The sequence below is a fragment of the Phycodurus eques genome, chromosome 9, assembly GCF_024500275.1.
Source record: "Phycodurus eques isolate BA_2022a chromosome 9, UOR_Pequ_1.1, whole genome shotgun sequence".
NCBI lineage: Eukaryota > Metazoa > Chordata > Actinopteri > Syngnathiformes > Syngnathidae > Phycodurus > Phycodurus eques.
In genome coordinates this window covers 27,661,189-27,681,650 of record NC_084533.1, presented here as the reverse complement: position 1 = coordinate 27,681,650, position 20,462 = coordinate 27,661,189, and the positions used below count along the sequence as shown (strand labels likewise).

The window sequence follows — 20,462 nt, the reverse complement described above, 5'->3', positions numbered from 1 at the left end:
CGCATTATTTCTATTAACAGTGGTTATACACACATTGCAAAACTATTTTGACTCATGTAAGATGACGATGTCCGCAGAAAGGTCGTGGCAGATGAAAGTGGAGCAAATCCGGAATCAGATGAAGGCCAATCCGTACGAGCCCACCGCGCTACTGCTCTCGGCGCTCGATGAAACGGCCTGTAAGTCGCTTTATTAGGCACAGCACGTTCGTCACGCTTGGACCGCCGAGCTGTACGCGGTAACGCGTTTGTCGTTTTCAAGGGCTGTTTAATATGCGCGGCAACGACATCCCGTACAACCCTTTCTTCTACTCGTACACGCTGCTGACCGTGGACAAGATCTGGTACGTTTTTCCCTTGATTGCGATGATTACCGCTTCCACATTTGACTGAAATGCTCTCGTACACACGACCGTTCAAATATTCACTCACACGCACTACGAAATACACAAATAGCTTCGCTTACATACACTACTGAAAGGCTCCCCCACCGCTGAAACACACACACGCTCGCCTGAGAATGGATTCACGCCTGAAACATTGAAAAGCGTTGGCGTCCGTCAGGCTGTTTGTGCACACGGAAAGAGTGACGGAGGAGCTGAGGGCGTACCTGAACGCGTCGTGCGGCGGCCCGCTGTGCGTGCGGCTGCAAAGCTACGACGCCGTCGCGGTCGGCCTCGAGGCGTACGTGAACGGCCGGCCGGGGGCCAAAGTGTGGATCGGCACCGAGTACACCAACTACGCTCTTTACGAGGTCATCAAATCCCAGGTGTGTCATTGGCGCTGCATCTCGAAGCGCCGATTTGCGTGTGCTCCGTGTGCAAAAGCCGTGATATGAAATGAACCAGATCCATTTGTCTAAATGCCTTTTCTACTGACTCGCATCCCGTAGGACAAACTCACGGCCACCTCCTATTCTCCCGTGTTGACCACCAAAGCTGTGAAAGATGACACTGAGCAACGCATCTTGAGGGACGCCCACGTGAGTCGTCCACACGCTTGAAGGCAAAAAAAAAAAAAAAAAAAGACAACAACTCGTGAAATCTTGATTTCGAACGTGATGGGTGAAATCACCGCAAGCGAACTCAATTCAAATGAAAAAAATGACACGTTCGAAAAGCTGTAGGGAGACATCGAAACTTAACACAAACAATATTAATACTTTGTATTATAAGTAGTACTTTTATTATTAGCAGTGGTGTTTTTGTTTTTATTTTACATTTAATTCGGAATCATTTTTTTGCGGGAATATAGGTTTAATTAAAACAAAAAAGCCAGTATTTGTATTATGTTTTATTATTTTTATGTTGAACAGGTTAATTTTGATGACGACGATTAGGAGTAGTAGCAGTATCTCGACTACGTACGCCAGGGGTGTCAAACTCATTTCTGTCTCGGGCCGCATCGTAGTCCTGATTTCCCTCCGAGGGCCGAATCATATTATTACCATTACGCAACGAATTGAGCGATAACTCGTTTTGAAATCAGAAGACTCGGATAATAGTTTGTTCATGCATTGACTGAAGAAGAAGGGTTTGGTAACAGAAGAATGCAAATGCTCAACATTATTGTTGATTATTGTGACAATTTGGAATTTGGGTACCGATTTTAGCACAAATTGCGGAAGTTGACGAGCATGATTTGCTTTCGCGGGCCACAGAAAATGGTGTGGCGGGCCGCATCTGGCCCGCGGGCCTTGAGCTTGACACCTATGACATATGCCATCATGCATTGAATTTCCTCATAATGTTTTAAGTTAATATATCTTCTATTTGAATAAAACATGACTTTTCCCGATGTTTTAGCATTAGTCGCACTCTTGTTGTTGCTGAGATGATGACGATGATTTGTGCACTTATGTATTTGATTTGAACAAAAACATTTGCAGTTATACGGTATATAATTTCAAATAAACAATTTATGACTGCCATGATTATTTGTCACAGTAGTAACACGAGTAGGTAGTAGTAGAAGGACTGCATGCAATGATTTTATCCGAATAATACGTGACATACGAAGTCGAATACATTCTTCTTCTTATTATTATTCGGACATTTTTTTTTTTTTTTTTTGCACGGCGACGGTGCGTCTGTGCGGCAGGTGAGAGACGCAGCGGCGGTCATGCAGCTTCTCGTGCGGTTGGAGACGGCGGCGCCGGACGGGAAGGAGACGGAGCTGAGCGCCTCCGCCTACGTCGACCGCTGCCGCAGGTCGGTCGCGCCGCTGGCGAGTCCCAAAACCTGCAAGCCCAAATATCATTGTGAAACCTTGCAGCAAACAGAAGGACAACAAGGGCCCGAGTTTTGAGACCATATCCGCAAGTGGGCCCAATGCTGCGCTGGCACATTACAGGTACATCTCCTCGCGCACGCCTGTCAGGTAGCATTTTCTTTGAATTCCTTTCAATTCTGACTTCTAGACTTATAACGGAAATGTTGTCGTCACAAAGGTACACCTGGCCAGTCTAAGTGCGTTAGAGTATCTGTCTCTGCCTTTACGAAGGTAATATTGCTCAGTTTGATTGATTCTGTGCGGCCGTTACACTGAAAACAACCTCATTTGGTCGCTTGGCATTTACAGTGGGTACGGAAAGTATTCAGACCCCCTTAAATATTTCACTCTTTGTTAGATTGCAGCCATTTGTTAAAATCTTTGAATTTCATTCCCCCCCCATATTGACAGAAAAACAAAAACGGAATTGTTGAAATTTTTGCGATTATCACTCAGCCATAAGTATTCAGACCCTTGGCTGAGTATTTAGTAGAAGCACCCTTTTGCGCTAATACAGCCGTGAGTCTTTTGGGGAATGATGATTTCGTTTCGTTGGTGGGCAGCCATTTTCAGGTCTCTCCAGAGATGCTCCATTGGGTTTAAGTCAGGGCTCTGGCTGGGCCATTCAAGAGCAGTCACGGAGTTGTTCTGAAGTTACTTTTAGCTATTTTAGCTGTGTGCTTAGGGTCATTGTCTTGTTGGAAGGTGAACCTTCGACCCAGTCTGAGGTCTTGAGCACTCTGGAGAAGGTTTTCGTCCAGGGTATCCCCGTACTTGGCCGCATTCATCTTTCCTTCGATTGCAACCCGTCGTCGTGTCCCTGCAGCTGAACCCCCCCCCCAGCATGATGCTGCCACCACCACGCTTCACAGGGGATGAGCAGTGCCTGGTTTTAACTTCGAATTAAGGCCAACAATTTCTATCTTGGTCTCATCAGACCAGATAATCTTATTTCTCACCATCTTGGAGTCCTTCAGGTGTTTTTTTTTTTAGCAAACTCCATGTGGGCTTTCGTGTCTTGCACTGAGGAGAGGCTTCCGTCGGACCGCCAGCTCTACGAAGGGTTCTGGTCGTCCCAAACGTCTTCCATTTCGGGATTACTGAGGCCACTGTGCTCTTAAGAACCTTAAGTGCAGCAGAAATGTTTTTGTCACCTTGGCCAGATCTGTGCCTTGCCACAATTCTGTCTCTGAGCTCTTCAGGCAGTTCCTTTGACCTCCTGATTCTCATTTGCTCGGACGTGCTCTGTGAGGTCTTATGTAGACAAACAGGGGTGTGGCTTTCCTAATCAAGTCCAGTCAGTATAATCAAACACAGCTGGACTCCAATGACGGTGTGGAACCAGCTCAAGGACGATCAGAAGAAATGGACAGCACCCGAGTTCAACATATGAGTGTCACAGCAAAGGGTCTGAATACTTATGGCTGTGTGATCTTTCAGGTGTTCTTTTTTTTTTTTTAATAAATCTGCAAAAATGTCAACAATAAAAAAAAAAAAAAAAAAATCTGTCAATACGGGGCGCTGCGTGTACATTAATGAGGGACTTAGTGATTTTAGCAAATGGCTGCAATATAACAGAGAGTGAAACATTTAAAGGGGTCTGAAAACTTTTCGTAACCACTGTAAGTTAACGACTGGGGGGAAATCAATTAAAATGGAATTCATTAAATGCATTGAAATAAATGAAAAATATATGCATCACAATACAGTATTTAGAATGTTCTCGTGTTTGAAAAACAGGACTAAATATTTTAAATGGTTTGTGTAGTCGAACCACGCTAAATCCAAATGGGTGTTGTTTCAAATATTTTTGATGATGGGACCAAAATATTAGGAACACCTCTCAGCGTAATCGGTGTAATGTCACAATAATAAACATACAGGTATTGTTTAATAAAGTGCTGTCGATATAAACTGACCTTCCAAATATACTGCATTGTTATTCATGAGTTATAGAAATGTATACAGTCAAATATATCGGTTTTATGATTTGTACAATAGTTTTCATAATTAACCATTTTAATGAAGCGATTTTATTTCTGCATATTTAAATAAAAAGACAGTACTCCAGGACATGTGTTTCTGTTTCTGTTTCTAGCCCAGTTGCTTTTCTTGACTTGCTTGTTATTGAGCTTTTTTGATGGTTTTGATCTCGCTCATACTGCAAGTGGGTTCGGGTGTCCATTCGTTGTCTGCTTGTGTTTTTCATGCTGCAGCCCAACAAGAGAAAGCAACAGGATGCTGACGGTGGACGAGATGTACCTTGTGGACTCTGGCGGCCAGTACCTGTGAGTAAGAACAAACGCGCGCGCCTCACCCGGGCTTGCATTGGCGTCATATCTCCTCTCCGCGCCGCCAGCGACGGGACCACCGACATCACGAGGACAGTCCACTGGGGGACCCCCACCGCCATGCAAAAGGTGACAGTCGTCGCGAGAATCACTCTACGCTTTTGTAATACGAAATGAACTGAAATGGACTCGTCTGGCGTCGTTAAACCAGGAGGCCTTCACCAGAGTGCTTATGGGAAATATTGAAATATCTCGAACCGTATTTCCATCAGGGACCAGAGGTGGGAAATGTTCATTGATACAAAGTCCCACACAACACGAGGTGGTACTGTTGGACTGTTGCTGTGTTTGCAGCAGGTTGTAAATGTGGTGCTGCGTCCCCAGGTGTGAACATGGAGATGCTGGGCCGCAGAGCATTGTGGGAAGTGGGCCTCAACTACGGCCACGGCACGGGACACGGCCTTGGCAATTATTTCGGGGTCCATGAGTGTACGCCGCCTCTTTCGTCTCTTATTTGCTCACGCGCATTGCGTCAGAATTCATGCAAATTTGGACCCTGCCGAAAAACTTTAGGATTGTCGATCAAATACAGAAGATTTTGGGGGGTTTTGTTATAGTTTTATTACACTTAATACATACTAATACACACTTCAATCCTTTTCTGGTTTTCTGTTTTTGTATATAGTTTAATGTATTGATTTATCTTCTTCTTATTTGCCTATTTACTTAATGTTAACTGTGTAGTGCAATTGTATATATTTTTTAATTTTAAAATTGTATTATTTTATTTCATTGTAGTATTTTTCAGTCGTATTATTCTAAATGATACACTAAATAAATATTAATACCATTTACTATTTTTTGGGAATTTCTTTTGTTCTATTTTATTCTATTTTTACTTTTACTCTTATATTTTGTTTATTATGATCTTAAATAATACACTTCATAAGCACTAATGTACACTACTATTTCTAGTTAGTTTTGTATTTTGTTTGTTTTATTGTATCATTTTTTTAATCATTTTCATTTTTATTTGAAATAATACACTAAATACTAATGTACTTTGCAATTTTTGTCTGTTTTTTTAAATATTTTATTCCTTGTGACTTTTTTTTTTTTTTTTTAACTATAAATATTACACTAAATCAATATAAATACCAATATACAATAGTTTTTTTATTTTTTTATTTTTTATTTTTATTTTTTTTTGTCCAGGGCCAGTTGGTTTTCAGGGTAACAACATTCCCTTTCGAGAAGGCATGTTCACATCTATAGGTGAGACTTGTTGTTCAGAAATCATCGTTCGCATCATTTCAATGAAGATGAAATTTACATGAGGCCGGAGTATCGACCATATTGTTTCCATAGAACCCGGTTATTACAAGGAGAACGACTTTGGGATCCGCATCGAAGACGTCGCAGTGGTTGTGCCCGCTCATACAAAGGTACAGACAGCCTGGACATCATTGAACATCCAGTCCTTTATTATTAAAAAGCGGCATATGTCGCTGTCCTGCTCCTACAGTATGGTCATAACTACTTGACGTTTGAGACGGTGTCCTTGGTTCCGTACGACAGGAAGTTGATTGACACCTCTCTTCTGAGCCCAGTCCAGGTAATTGTACGATAATGTAATGTTGTAAAGAGAACGTCAAGATCCTTAAATCTTAAAATGGCGTCCGGTTTGTCGCGATATCATGTTCGTATGCCCCAAGCTTCCTGTTCCAAAGGTGTAAACAACGTGTGGCGTCGTAACGTGTGATGTTCGAGATGTTTTCATTTCCCTCCTCTTCAAGTGCTGGTTTCCTCTTAAAACCCCCACACCCTCCTTTCTTTTTTTTTTTCCTCGCAAGTGAAAGACGAAAGTGTTCATCAAAAAAACATCTCCAGCATTTAAAAAAAAAAAAAAAAAAAAAGACTCTTATAAAGTACAAATACCAGCACACTAAACAGTATATATGTAAAACACAAGAAAACAAAACTCAAATACGCAGTAAGCATGAAACCTGCAGAATATGGCAGTGTAATGCAATGGGTATAAATATACAATATGAAAATACTATACAAATTATCACAATATATACTGGCGCGTCTCAGTCAAATATTATAATGTGGAAAACATGTATATCCAGTATTTCAGTAATTCAATTCAAAACATATAGATTCAGTACACACACACACACACCGAAATATTTTCTAATTTTATCGAATTTTTCTATTACACTATATTCCTGATGATATCCTATAACGAAAACCCAGTATTCACCACCTCAATAAATTTCAAATAAATTAGCGTTGACATCATATTTTTTAAAAAGCGTTCAGTTTGATGCAGTAAAATTCAACACCACAGCAACGATAAACATTGTTAAACTGATGAATGTCAACATTCTATTATACTGCAGCTCTTGTATCGGATTAGAACTTCTTGTGCGGGTGTACCTAATGAAGTGACCAGCGAAACGTTTATTGATTCAGTGTATTTATCGAATGGAAAAGGTCATTTGCAAGTGTTCACACAAAGCACAAGTGGTTCCGGTAACCACCCCTGTGGAACACCAGATGCCATTGAAGCAATACTGTGCTACTTTCTTAGAGAGTGGTCTTTTCTCTCTCCAGCTGCAGTGGTTGAACAAATACTACGAGACCATTCGTAGGCTGATGGGTCCCGAGCTGGACCGCCAAGGCCTCCACGAGGAGAAACGCTGGATGCTGAAAAACACGGAACCTTTTGGACAGTCCGGATCCTCTTCATCCAGCCCCTCCTCTTCGCTCACCCTCTTCCCTTTGGTTGTGGCGCTGTTCAATTTTGCACTCTAAATGTTACGGCGATGCATAGGTTGTATATCAAGGGGAGAGCGCCACTGAAATTTGTGCACTGACCTTTTTGTTCAAGTTTGAAAATGATCTTATGTATAAATTAGATGTAATCAAACTGCTCAACTTATTTATTGGATTTGTTGTCATGTTTGAAGTAAATGTATGACCAGGTAATTTGGCCCCTTACATTAATTAACTCTAATGAAAAACTTGGTTTTTTTTGACCGACGACAAAAAGCATACGTTATTTGTACCCTGCTACATTGTGTTTATTTGAAACGGCAGATCCTTCAATTAAACTAGAATGTGATTCACTTGCAATTCGATTCGGACTTCCTGATTCTACCATGCAGAAGTACACCGGTGCTTTGAGATACAAAGTGACCAGACTTACAAGGTTGTTGTTTTTTTTTATAGGTCCAAGCGCTAGATGGTGGCGGTGAAGCAGCAGTTTGGTAGACAGTGAACAATTCTTCTTCTTCTTCAAAAAAAAAAAGAGGCTTCAAGCTTTTTATCGCTAATCCCGTTTGAAGTTTGAAGTCAAACTAAACAAAAATGTTCAAAAGCAAGGATGGGGCAACACTTTGTGAACAAATAGTCCAACAGTTTCCGAACGTACAATTGCAAGGACCTGAGGGATTTGACCATCTCCGATCCATATCACCCAAATTGCATTAGAATTGTGGATACAGCTCTTGTATTGGATCCAAGTCAATTGTGCAGGCGTACAGGAGAGTTCGCCGTTTCTGTGACGTGCCAGCGAAACGTAAACTTTGTTGTAGCGAGCCGCAGCGGTGTGAGAGGAAACAGAAGTAGGGCATCCTCATTTCATGTGGTTTGCGAGTGCGCCATAATAACAAGCTAGACTTGTGCTCAACTTCCCCGTCTGCTTTTTTTTTTTTTTTTGGTCCTGTTCGGCTGTTAGCTCAAGCCGAATGGAAAATCTGAATCCCTTGTATGCCGAAACAGCGTCACAGTGGAGTTTTGAAGGTTCCGCTGTGGTTTTATACTTGAGAATCAGACTTGATCAATCGAACAGAACAAAGTTTCTAGAAGGGAGAAAGAAACAAAGACAAAAGACAAAGCACTCATTGTAAACACGATGAGAGAAGTCAATCGTGACACTATCTACAACAATGAAACGTTAAATATGAGTGTTGCGTGGGGCTGCAGCGCTACATACACCCTGTGAGGGAAGGACAGGACAAGATAGAACGGGACAAGGACAGGAGAAGAAACACGCAGGACCGGGGTCGTGAACCCGGCTGTGCAACTGCAGTGCGGTGGCATTAATGATGTAAATTATAAAAGTCTACAGGACGAGAGTTTAAGTGAGGGGATACACAAGCGATTTACTGATTCATGAGCCCGGCGGACGGGACAAGTCCCACACCGAAGGACCCGGGGCGGTCTGCCGGCCCCGCCGTGGCGCCCCGACAACCGGCCGCCCGGCGGGGGCCGCAGGGACCCGATGCCGCCCCAGATGGAGAGCTCTTTAGGCAGAGTGAAAATTAATTGGGCTTTCCAAAAAATGTAATTCGCACAGTTAATTCGTGATTTAACAAGCTTGACTTTTTCCACACAGGGCCATGTAGCTTTGAACTAAATAAGATCACCGTGTGAAAACTGCATCGTTTACTTGGGCCACGGTCGATTTTCAAGTCATCCAGCGGTCGATGCCTTGAAAAAATGATGCTGTCATTTACATCTGATGAAAACCTCAGAACAATAGAATTTGCCTGAACAAAGTGTAGCTTTGCTTTTGGTGCTTTTGTGTTGGTTCATGGAAAAAGGCCCCGTCCTTCAGACGTGCTGACAAATAGTCACAGCTGAGCCAAATAAGCTGAAAAAGCCCAATTTGACAAGATGAGCAACAGCTTAAAAAAGAGCTAGCGTGATTCACGTTCTGCTGTAGAAGGAGGGGGGGGGGGGCGTTTGGAAAAGGACTCTCCTGAACAATACTCAAAGAGCTGACGGCACATGTCGAAGTGTACTAACATCGGTTTGTCGCCGTGTGGTCACGTGACTTCCTCTTTGCGTTCGCTCTCGTTTTAGCGGCGGGGGAGTGAAACGTGTTTTTGTGTCATCTCTTTGCACATCTGCCGTCGCGACCCAGAGAGCGAGACAGAAACTCAGCTTTGTTGCTTTTGTTCGAGGGTTCCTTCGTTCCGGTCAAGACGGCAAAATGTTGAGGCGAAGGCCTTCCAGCGCCTCTGAGAAGGAGCAGGTGCAGAAGAAGAAGGTGAGCAGAGCCCTTTTTTGCTTTCAAATGCGAGGGGACTTGAGCAAAAGTCTTATCTAAATACATAAATACACACATAATAGACTGTACCGTCAAATTTGAAGTTCAAACGTATAAAAGAGTTTTGCTTTAGAACGCGCTTATGTTAGAGCAAACCTTTGTGGTTAAGCTCATCTAAACAATGTGTGAGCACACATGCGCAGTTCAACCGCTTGCACTTGTTAATTTATGAGAAGAAAAAAAACAGATCTAGTTCCTTTTATTCTGGCAGGATGAATCATGGCTGCAGAAGACAAAGCTTCTGCCTTCGACACTGCTTCATGTCGGATCCTCGTCAATGCACACGTACAACCCATTGCAATGAAACCCAAAATTGTATATATTTTTTAAACATAACTATACTCGTGCTTACGTGACATCCTTCGGTGCCTTTCAGACAGATGTCAAAAGTACTGCTATTCAGTACTTAAGTCAAAGTACTGATACTTGTGCAAAAAAAAACAAAAAAACAACTCTGATAAAAGTAAAAGTACTGAATCCACTCCCTTACTTAGGTAAAAGTACAAAGTACACACTTATGAATGTACTTGAGTTAAAAAAGTATCAAGTCAATTGACATTTTTTTTCACCCTAATAATCAAATCCACACTGAGATTTTTGGATCACTCCAGATGATTGGCATGCTTTCTCTGAGGGCGACAATGGGCAAAATAAACAAAAATAAAAACAGGTAGGCTTAAATGAAAAGACGGGCATACATTTGTATTATTGAAACAAAATTGTGTACAACATAAATAGTTAAAAAAAAAATTAAAAACTAGATTTGGTTCAACTGTCAAAACATTTGTTTGCCCACTTGCCAAGCGGGAGGGGTGGGGGGATGAACTGAAATTAGTACAAAATGAGCAAATGATGACTATTTTCAGTTGTTGTTGTTTTTTTTTTTTGTTTACGTTTTTGTTAAATGTGTTGGAAATATATGTTAATGCTCAAAAGCGGCCTAATCTACTACCAGCGATCCAGACGTCAACAAGTTAGCTTTCGACGTGGTTCATTAGAAAAAAGATCCCAAGAATATTTTCAACTATGAAAGGTTATTCCCAGTTCGGCGTTCCCATGTCGTGATTGTCGGACGTGTGCGCAACCGTACGCAGCACAATGTGCAGGCATCCTTGTTGTTTTGCTTTCCGACCGCGCCGTCCCCAAACATGGAATGCGCCGGCACTTTGCCCCCACTAGCTTAGCGTCGTCGTAGTCACGCAGCTGAAAGAGGCGTGTCGTATGTGCGATGTCTATGAACAATGCGCTTGACTAGTTACGTATAGCTCGTAACTTTGATATATAGAAGACACAAAAAGGACTCTGCCAGTGACCTGAACCAGAACAAATTGCTTTGTTTTGGTTTGCCAAATGCAGAAGTCAATTTTTTTATGTTTTAATGTGATAACTTTTTACATTATAACGTCAACCTTATCACATTTTAATGTAATACTGAACCTTTTTTTATTTTTTTTCTGGTGTGGCAGCAATACCCTTCTCTACTCAAGTAAAGTACAGATACCTGAAAAATCTACTCGTATAGTTACTTCCCACCTCTGCTTTCAGAGTACTTTATGAAGAAACTGGGGCTGACCAAACCAAAAAAACGTACACATTGGCACTGATCTCTTGTTTTTCGGCAAGTGGAAGATCAATATGAAGGCTGTAGACCAAAGCAACTCGCTTCCGAGAAACGTTGTGCACATTGTCTTGTCTTCACACGCTTGAGGTGGTGACGAGATGCGTACACGCCTTTGATCTTATCCGGAAAAAAATACAATAAAAATGTGTGTTTTCAGCTCACCCTGCAGAGGTCGAGCAGCTTCAAGGACTTCATGAAGCTGAAAGTCACCTCGCCTGTCACGCCGGCCAAGGAGTTTGTCCTGGACGAGGCTGTGAGTCCGCCTCTCTGTCAATCAGAAGTCCACTAGGGGGCGCCAAGATTTTGTTTTGCTTTTTGGATTTTTACATTTTCCAGAGAGATTTAGTGATGCAGCTCTTGTATGGCATCCCATTAAGAAAGGCCTGTGTGTGTGTTATGAGGAATCCCACTTGTGTTCTAGGCAGGACAAGCTCTGCTGCAATATGATTGGTTGCTCTATCCTGGCACAACATGCCCAAGTGCTTCCAGACAGGAATTGATATGAATCCCACTAACCGTAACCCACCCAAATCAGCCTAGTACTAACCCATCCTAATCCTAACTGTAACCCCATCTGAACCCCACCAAACCTCTTGTGTTTTTCTTTTGCACAAATGTGACCCATATTCGGCTGGCCATCTCGTTCCATCTGTGCAGCCTTGCCCTTCCTGCCACGCGGGACCCAATCAGGTTGCAGTGAGGCGTGTCTGGCCTGGAACGCGACCCAATCAGGTTGCAGTGAGGCGTGTCTGGCCTGGAACGTCAGTGGGAAGTCTTGGAAGGCTAGGACAGCCGAAGCTAGCCAGGCTAACTGCTATTCTCATCCACAACCATTTAAAAAAAAAAAAGTGCTTTTGAGCATAACGTGCGGGCAGGACGTCCTTTGCGCGACGGGAGGCAGTCAAGCAGAGAGCCGCGACACGATGTCTGACAAACAGTCCACAGACGTTTCACTTCGTTTTTCTTGATAAGCGCACACAGCACCGTGTCGGAGTACCTTTGCCTTTGTCGGTGTCAATAAAGCATCGGAGCCGCCGAGAACTAGAGTGGACGCACTGCGTTGAGTTAAGTACAGAAATGAATAGACGAAAGGCATATCTTGCAGATGAATACTGGTCCAAATCAAGGTTTAGTTCCATTTCCCCCCCCCTGATTCATCAGAGCAACACTGGGCAAACTCCTTTGAAAATGAGGTTCAGCCATTGATAGAAGACTCAGAAAGTAAGTAGCGATTTAGCTGGGGTCTTTTGTGCGTATGAATGTGGAATATTCTTGATCATCTTTCATGAAAATTGTATAGATTTGACGTGTTGGATGTGGACCAGTGTTGCACTCAACATTTTTTTTTGTCTTCTTCTTTTCCTCAACCTACTGGGAGTTCTTATTATTACAGCACGTCAGTTGCAGATAAATGTGCAAGCAATAAGATGATCCAGTATGAATTTTCAAGATGCTCCGAGTCCTTTTCTGTCTCAGCAAGAAATTCAAACCTTGCACAAGTCGGACAAGTGTCGTCATGTTCTCCATCTGCTGTGGATATGACGACGCATTGTGCGGGAAACGTTGACGACGGTGTGTCTTCTCAGGTTGAAGGTGACACGGACGGAGGGGAAATTGGCAGCAAACTGGGCAAGAAGTGGCGCAACGCCATCTCCCGCACCATGACCCGCAAGACCTCCAAGATGGTGCAGAAGTTTCTGGCTGAGGAGGGGGTAAACAGGATTTCACACACTCTGCGCTACTTAATAATGACGTACATTATATCATATTGGATTGTATTAAATAAATAAATATCAAAACATTGGAAAATCAATATAAAGTAAAGTATTCAAGTAAAGGCACTGTATCGCGGAGAAATGTGCGAATGAAGAAAATGGAGTTTAATTTTTCAAATACGGTGGATCCCCGCACATTCGTGGGTCGGCATTTGCAAATTCATCTATTTCCGGATTTGTATTCTTTTTTTTACATTTTTGCTATTTGCGGTGGCGCTTGGTCCATCCGGTGTCTGTTATAGGCTCTTCAGGGGGAGAGCAGTGAGCAAATGTCCCCCATGTCGCCCAATTGGGGGAGCCAGAGGACGTCCACGTGCTCTACGGGCTCAGAGGACACCGTGTCCAGTCCTGTCACCTGCCCATTTTCCGGCAGTAAGACCGCCTCGCCATCGCCCCACGTTGCCTTCGAGCATCCTGGTCTAAACGTGTCCTTCCTCTTTAGACAGCGACAGACAGAGCCCGGACAGCGGTTACTGCCAGAGGGACAGCGTGAGACTGGACGAGAACGTGGTCTCATTCAACGGACCTTTCTGCGGCCGAGCCGTGGCGCACACCGACTTCACTCCCAGTCCTTATGAGGTGGACTCCCTGAAACTTCAGGTGAGTCCGATAGATGACATTCTCAAATCGTCGTCTTCATGTTGAGCCTCAAATGACTGGAAATATTGTAAGGTGCATGCAGTGTTGGCACCTGAAGGAACACCACCTGCGTTTTATCCGAAATTAAGCGGTGTACAAATGGTTCGCATGGGGTTAGAACCAGGTCTCAGGGTTTGGGCTTCAGTTAGGTCAGGCGTTAGGTTTAGGCCTACAGAGTAGGTATGAGGTTTTAAGGTTAGTTTTTGTTTTTTTGTCTGTCTTAGGGTTATGGGTTGGGGATCCGTTAAAGTTGGGGTTCCTGCCAGCGGGTTAGGGTTTGGGGTTAAGTTATAATAAATATCATGTTTGTGCTTCCTCCCTCCTCCAGAAAGGTGACATCATCCACATCATTGAGAAGCCTCCCGTGGGCACCTGGACAGGCAAACTCAACCACAAGGTGGGCTCCTTTAAGTTCATCTACGTCAACCTCCTGCCGGACGAGAGCCCCCCGGTCAGGCGCAGACGTTGTGACAGCAAGACTAACCGAAACAAGTCCAAACCGTCGACCCTGGAGGAGGTCCTGGACTGCATTGGTCTGACGGTGCGACGCCTAGTAATCGGTTTCTCTTGTGTCCGTTCCTGTCCCTCATCGTACAATCGATACTATAGATCATCATCATTGGCCAGAAGGTAGCTGTTTGAAACAATTTCGTGTGTGCTCCTCTCCCGTCTCACACACTCCGACGACAGTGTCACTGAATGATTGCTTGCTTGCTGTAGATGTATGACAAATGAGCGTCAATATCTACCTTCATCCTATTCCAGGAGTTGACTTCCTTGCTGTCCATGCATGGATTCCAGACCCTGGAAGACTTCACGGACCTAAGGGAGTCTCACCTCAATGAGCTGAACATCACCGACCCGGATCAACGCGCCGAGATCCTGAGTGCCGTCGACCTGCTCAGAGACTGTAGGTTTAATCCTCCTCCTCATCGTATCTGTATACAGTCGTAGTTCAACCGCACGAAGGTAGACGTGATCAGTGCAGGCTGGTGGAGTTTCCTCTAGGGTGGGCGCTGGAGAGAGAGAAAAAAACAATGTATATATGTAGTTCAACCACAAGCACATGCTTACCTTTTTAAAGGTTGTTTTACATGATGAAGAACGTCTTCGCTGTCAGTCAAGAGGTCATTTTGTCTGCCCTCAGACAAAGGATTTGTGCCTCTAAGGAATCTTTTACGCCACCGTCGCACTTCTCCGCCTCCGCGATATAATGAGCAGCTTTTCACTGCTCACTTACGCAGCCTTACAATCACGCTCGTGTTCAGTCTTTTGTGGGATCTTGATATTTGAGCTCATCTTACCTCCACAAATTGGCTTTTTCATTTCACATTCAGCCTCAGGCAACTGTGAAATGAACTGCAGAAACTCTTTGCTAGCCACACTAGAAAAGTTGAAAAGATTGATCAAATCCAGCATGTGGTGTAAAATGTTCAATACCGTGGAAAAGGTCTCCTTATGGAACACAATCGTGCTGTTTGATCTATAAAACCTCTATTTTATATCATTTGATTGTGAATTAATCATAAATACTACTAAATATTATTCTCTCTCTCTCTCTCTCTAAATAATAGTACCAGAAAAAAGTCATAACGTTACAAGAATAGTAGCGTAATATTATGGAAATAAAGTTGTAATCTTCGAAGAATAAGTTGTACTGTTGCCATAATCAATTGGTAGTCACTTTTTTAAGAATTGAAAAGATAAAAAAAAAAAAAAAAGCGTTATTAGGAATAAACATGAATGATTTGGCAGCTGAGGATGAATCCAGTCCGCAGCAGGAAGGAGAGGAGGTGGAGGACAGATCCGAGGAGGACGCCAAGGAGCCGAGGGACTCGGGCTGTTTCGAGAGCGCTGAGCACCTGGATGTGAGGCCTGAGGAGGCTAAACCAGACAAGGAGTTTCACGATGAGGAGACGGAACAGGAGGAAAAGATGGCTGATGTCCAACAACACCTGCAACAGCTGAATGTGCAAGACGCATGTTGAAGAGTCCACAATGGTTCATGTAAATGTTTTTCATGGTGGTTATGGGGGAGTTTTTGGACAGAAGCGGTGAGAACTCTCCATCCAAATCTGTTGTACTTTGGTAAACAAACTGCTTCGTGTGGGTTCCAAGAAAGTGACCTTTTCAAATTGTCATTATCTTCTTGTTTTGTGATTGCATTTCACCCTTCAGTAGGGAGTAGTCTTTTTACTCGTACTATGAGCTGTATTACACTCTTCCACGTGCTGTAAAATGATTCTTTTGTAGTGTCTCCCATTTGTGCATCTTAATGACAATTCATAATGAACACTGAAAACATTACATTGACTTTTAATGTTTTATAGCCATTTTGTCTTACATAATTGCATGTTAACGACATTTAATTAATGCTAATTGAACCCAAAATGAACTTCCTCATACATTGTGTAAAACCGGTTGCCATGAAAATGAATCAACTTAGCTTTTTTTTTTTTTAAAGTAACTAGCTGTATCTCACATTTACCAGTTTGTTCTTTTAAAAAATATATTTTTTTTTAATTTACTGATTACATACAGTACAGAAAATGGACATGAGCTCTATAATCATTGCGTTTAGTGCACACAATCTAATGGAATTTACTAAGGTTATCTCAACTCACAATATATAATAGAAATAAATCATCCATTTTCTACTTCGCTTATCCTCACTAGGGTCATTTAACGTAGAATAGTGCCATTGAACATTGTTTGCAAAGGAAAAAGTAACTCCCAGAATGCATTTGAGTCATTTATCAGGAATGAAAGAAAATAAATTATTTTCATAATAATATTGTTTGTAATTTCAGGGTTTGATGCTAAGTCAAATGACTAACCCTTTTTGATTACTAACCAATTTTCATTGATCATATAATCCTAAAACCAGCGAAAGTGCTGTTTTTGACATGAATGAGGCTGTGTGGGGTGCCACTGGGTTTAATTTTAGGGCCACTGCTTTTCTCTGTGTATTTGTTGCGCCTGGGACAAATCCAGAGAAAGCATGGCTTTTCCTTTCAATGTTATGCTGATGACGTTCCAATTTATGTCCCTTTTGAGTTTCAAAATATCAACTGTGAAAGATGAATAATAATAAGACTATGGTTTTATTTACAAGACATATTTAACATGTAAAAAGAAATGGAGTAACTGGAATGAAATACACAGTAGTATCACAGTGTTGAGACCAAACGAAGTGAACATAAGGATTACTGTCTACATGATGTCATATATATATATATATATATATATACATATATATATTATATCAGAGCATTCAGATCTGATCACAGCATTTTATCACCCCCAAAAATATCATACATACCATTTAAAGGAAATATTGGATACTGTTATGAATATCAGTCGCATACATTCACGCTTCTCCAAATCTCTTCTTTTTCCCCTCATATAGTAAAAAGAAATAGTTAGTGTTCATGAAAAGGCTCCAATACCGGTCCTCATTTCTTAACATTTTCACAACATCGTGTCACAAAGAAAATCAGCTGCCAGGGATCACCAAACTTCGCAAATCAGCAATTCCTTCGCCACTTCGGCTACTGTATAATATAAATTAACCCACGTGAGTAATATATTAAAAATGGCCACTTTCAACCACAACTGTTGGCAGGGTCTGACACTTCTCACTTCTACACACTAACACTTGTTCTTTCTCGCATACGACACAACGGTGCACAATCACAAACTCGCTAGCGTCGTTTTCAACACCAAGAATGAGCCTGACTTTGATCACACTTTTCCTCCTGCGACTCCAGCCTCATCGTTCACGCTCATCTCCTCCTCCGGTTTTTATTTCCTGCAGTAAAGACAACCTGCACTGGAACCATGCAAATGAAAATGCAAATTTGTTTCCTCTGACAGGGCAGCTGGAGAAAGAGAGTGGACTCCTGGGGGAAGATTGGCTCGGGTGTGATATTTGGGTTTTAGGCGGCGCTCGGGAACAACCTTGCTTCTTTTGCCTCTTTCACTGCATCCACACTCGTAAATATATGTACAATTCAACAATGGCTTTACTTGTTATTGGGGTTTTGGGGGGGATTTTTTGCGTCTTACTCACCACTGTCCAAACGAATAGTTTTCACTCCTCATCGCGAGTTGGAAGTGCGAGGTTTCCCCCCCCGAAATTTCTAAGAACAATACTCGCTCAAGAAAGTGCTTAATCTTGTTGGGTTTTCTTGCTGCGAGTCGGGACGGACTGATTTCGTTAGCTTTGGCCGAGTCGGTCTAAAGCCGGCCGGGCACAGGAGGGGTTGAACAGATTAGCCCACGAGTCACTTCGCGACTCCGAATTGACGACTAAGGTTTGAGGTTGACTCACGGCTAATCGCGTATTCGTGGCACCTTGTCCTGCACTCGGCCAAGTTACAGAGGAATTCCGACTTGCCCGCTGCGTGGCGCAGCGAAAAGCCCAGCCGACATGGCGACGCAGTTACCGACGAATCAATTTCAACTCTACTTTCATCAAATTATCATTGACTACAAACAATCTTTAGTCCTTCAACTCCTAGTACGCACTTCGATTATCGGTCGGAATTTAAGCATTGTTCTTCTTTTCCGATAAGAGTCAGCTCAGGCCCGATTATTGGACATCTCTGAAAGATTATCCCGAACGATTATCCTGTGGTCTGGGGTGCGTCGAGTGATTTTTCCTTCCCGATGGGCTGGGAAAACGGTCACGGCAATAACCGCAAGTGTTTACGATCGCAAATCCTTACGTGTGTGGTAAACACCGAGTCGGGCCGAGCCACGGATTCCGTGACTGAGATGTCCTTTCATTTCTTCTTTTAGTGCTACTCTCATCGTCTTCTATTTTGCAGCAGTCTGAATGCCCTGTGGCACTTTGCTGCCTCTCACGAGTCAGTCATGGTACTACAGCTGACTTCTGGTTTGGGGGGGACGTACCCCGCGATTGTCGGTCGAGAAATCGCCATGTGAGCGCTACACTAAGAGCACAGATGCTTTTTTTTGTTTTTGTTTGTTTCCTCTCTTTCTCATCACGCTGTGTCTCTCGCATGATAAAAATCGGTTAGAAATCGGTACGGGTGTACCCCACTTAAGTGTTGATGTGTGCACAAAAACATCACCGAAACAGTTTTATTTGTTTTTATGTTTAAAGATTAACAACGGAGGACTTGTTTAAACTTGTATGACAGCTACAAATGTAAAATTGTACATAGAACTTCCCGTGACGGATTATTTCTATTGGCATTATTTCCAATGGGGAAAAGTTCAAAGAAATCCGCAGTGGGTCAGAAGGGATTCCTCCGTGTCATTTCCTCTCGCGCCCTTGCCTGCAGTCTTGGCAGATCTGAAACTTTTTTTTAACCTCGTTCTTTACCCCAAATGTATGCTACGCTATGCTAAGCGATGATCGCCACGCCTGTGAACTGGAGGATCGGAGTCTCAATCTTTACATGTGACTCTCAGCAAGAAAGTAAATAAATGGGAAACCTATTAAGCACTACTCACAAAACGATCGGGGCTGTTGGACTGTGGTGAACTTTTCGGATGAAGGAAAAATGCACAATAAGCAACATTGAACAGTTCAACGGTTCAAAACGACTTATATATTGGATTTCTTTCTTGAACTTTCGCCTGAAGGTGTATGTGGCTCTCTCATCTAAGAGTTTCGATCTTGACATTTCTTATTTAACACTGTTTGGGGCGTCTCCGTTTGCAGACGTGTTGCGTCCATTATAAGGCACAGTTGCTACTCGCTAACACACACACGCGCCCGCACACACACACAAATGGGGAAGATACTGTATATCGTGCGTAAAGCCAGTGTCACAGAATATGATACACCCCTTGAACAATTATGTATATAAAAAAAGGAAGGAAGGAAAGACAGGCATTTCCATTGCTAGTAACAGTACTGACTGCAGCAGTTAACATAATATAAAACATCCAATGTCGAACTTGCCTGAATGCGTCGGCGACACACAAAGACCGCTCGTCCAGCCGTGTCGATTTGCATAGAGCATGTCATGTGTGCACGACGCAAAGAGGGGGCGCTACTGAATGAGGCTTGACACGTGTCGGCCGCTCGCTTGGAGTATATTGGCCGCTCGCTTTCGAGTTAATACGAGGTTTGGAACAAAAGTCATCCGATCGGAGCTCCCGTGGGTTTCTCATGCAGACTTTTTGCCCTCCCTCGGCGAGACTCGTCAAGCCGAGTGTTCGGGAGACGGGAAGATGCCGACGTTCCGTGAAATCCTTCCTCGCCCCGGAGGAGGACGCGTCACTCACGTAGGGGAAGGGGAGGAAACGAGTCGCCGGCGCGGCGGTCGGCCTCGAGTTATTATGAGAGTTCCCGCCCGGGCAGGACTCGGAGGAAGGCGGCTAGCGGTTGTGGTCCTTGGCGGCGGAGGCCTCGGCGTCTGTCTCGGGGGAAGCCAGAGGCGGGACGAAGGACGAAGGGGGACGGTCGTCGTCGTCGTCGTCGTCGTCGCGTTCCGTCGGGCCGGCGACGCCCGGCTCGGCGTCGTCAGGCGTGTGCTCGTTTGGGATGAGCGGCGCTCGGGTTTTCTGGGAGCAACGGACATCGAAAATCATCAATACGTACGTTGGATCAATTAAAATTGGTCTTGTGATTTTACATTGGATTGCCAAATTGGTGCGCTGAATTAAGGCCATCTTTTTCACGTCTTCCAAACGGTAATCCATGTCTTCATCAATTCTTGGCTGGATTTATTTCAAGGTTCAAAAACAAACAAATGCGTCAAATTA

General features: G+C 43.3%; 3 protein-coding genes and 1 long non-coding RNA gene across 10 annotated transcripts in view; 2 read left to right on the top strand and 2 right to left on the bottom strand.

The window, feature by feature from the left end:
- The window catches only part of xpnpep2 (X-prolyl aminopeptidase (aminopeptidase P) 2, membrane-bound), an 81,150-nt gene extending 73,448 nt beyond the window's left edge, over positions 1-7,702 (top strand). For 3 of the 4 annotated variants that reach the window (XM_061686664.1, XM_061686663.1, XM_061686662.1), the window contains 14 exons: positions 78-179; positions 262-343; positions 564-768; positions 892-981; positions 2,100-2,209; positions 2,274-2,351; positions 4,487-4,558; positions 4,630-4,690; positions 4,773-4,842; positions 4,946-5,050; positions 5,777-5,836; positions 5,930-6,006; positions 6,087-6,176; positions 7,181-7,702. In XM_061686664.1, coding sequence (XP_061542648.1) covers positions 78-179; positions 262-343; positions 564-768; positions 892-981; positions 2,100-2,209; positions 2,274-2,351; positions 4,487-4,558; positions 4,630-4,690; positions 4,773-4,842; positions 4,946-5,050; positions 5,777-5,836; positions 5,930-6,006; positions 6,087-6,176; positions 7,181-7,381 — 1,403 coding nt within the window. In that variant the 3' untranslated portion in view covers positions 7,382-7,702. Of the gene's footprint in view, positions 1-77; positions 180-261; positions 344-563; positions 769-891; positions 982-2,099; positions 2,210-2,273; positions 2,352-4,486; positions 4,559-4,629; positions 4,691-4,772; positions 4,843-4,945; positions 5,051-5,776; positions 5,837-5,929; positions 6,007-6,057; positions 6,177-7,180 lie in introns of all 4 variants that reach the window. The other variant, XR_009769242.1, reaches the window with a different exon arrangement.
- Positions 1,334-11,699, bottom strand: LOC133408156 (uncharacterized). The gene is made up of 2 exons (XR_009769243.1): positions 11,467-11,699; positions 1,334-2,239 (listed from the first exon to the last, which is right to left on the bottom strand). It is a non-coding gene; the product is annotated as an uncharacterized LOC133408156 (long non-coding RNA).
- On the top strand, positions 9,342-16,025 carry sash3 (SAM and SH3 domain containing 3). Of its 3 annotated transcripts, XM_061686668.1 has the most exons (9): positions 9,342-9,623; positions 11,462-11,557; positions 12,891-13,016; positions 13,322-13,451; positions 13,522-13,679; positions 14,047-14,115; positions 14,328-14,348; positions 14,484-14,628; positions 15,474-16,025. In XM_061686668.1, the coding sequence occupies exons 1-9, from the start codon at positions 9,567-9,569 to the stop codon at positions 15,704-15,706; spliced, it is 1,035 nt and encodes a 344-aa protein (XP_061542652.1). In that variant the 5' UTR covers positions 9,342-9,566; the 3' UTR covers positions 15,707-16,025. The 3 variants fall into 3 exon arrangements, with proteins under 3 accessions (XP_061542652.1, XP_061542651.1, XP_061542654.1); XM_061686667.1 differs by lacking the exon at positions 14,328-14,348 and having other exon boundaries at positions 9,344-9,623; positions 14,047-14,259; XM_061686670.1 differs by lacking the exons at positions 9,342-9,623; positions 11,462-11,557; positions 14,328-14,348 and adding an exon at positions 11,576-12,525 and having other exon boundaries at positions 14,047-14,259.
- zdhhc9 (zinc finger DHHC-type palmitoyltransferase 9) overlaps positions 15,774-20,462 on the bottom strand; it is a 31,170-nt gene continuing 26,481 nt past the window's right edge. For both annotated transcript variants that reach the window (XM_061686666.1, XM_061686665.1), the window contains exon 11: positions 15,774-20,261. In XM_061686666.1, coding sequence (XP_061542650.1) covers positions 20,076-20,261 — 186 coding nt within the window. In that variant the 3' untranslated portion in view covers positions 15,774-20,075. The remainder of the gene's footprint in view (positions 20,262-20,462) is intronic.

What these genes read in the sequence shown, in the direction of transcription:
- sash3 (XM_061686667.1), top strand. Translation starts at nt 9,567, where the DNA reads ATGTTGAGGCGAAGGCCTTCCAGCGCCTCTGAGAAGGAGCAGGTGCAG. An exon ending in AGTTTGTCCTGGACGAGGCT is followed by an intron (nt 11,558 to 12,890) that starts GTGAGTCCGCCT and finishes GTGTCTTCTCAG; the next exon opens with GTTGAAGGTGACACGGACGG. An exon ending in CACCTGCCCATTTTCCGGCA is followed by an intron (nt 13,452 to 13,521) that starts GTAAGACCGCCT and finishes CTTCCTCTTTAG; the next exon opens with ACAGCGACAGACAGAGCCCG.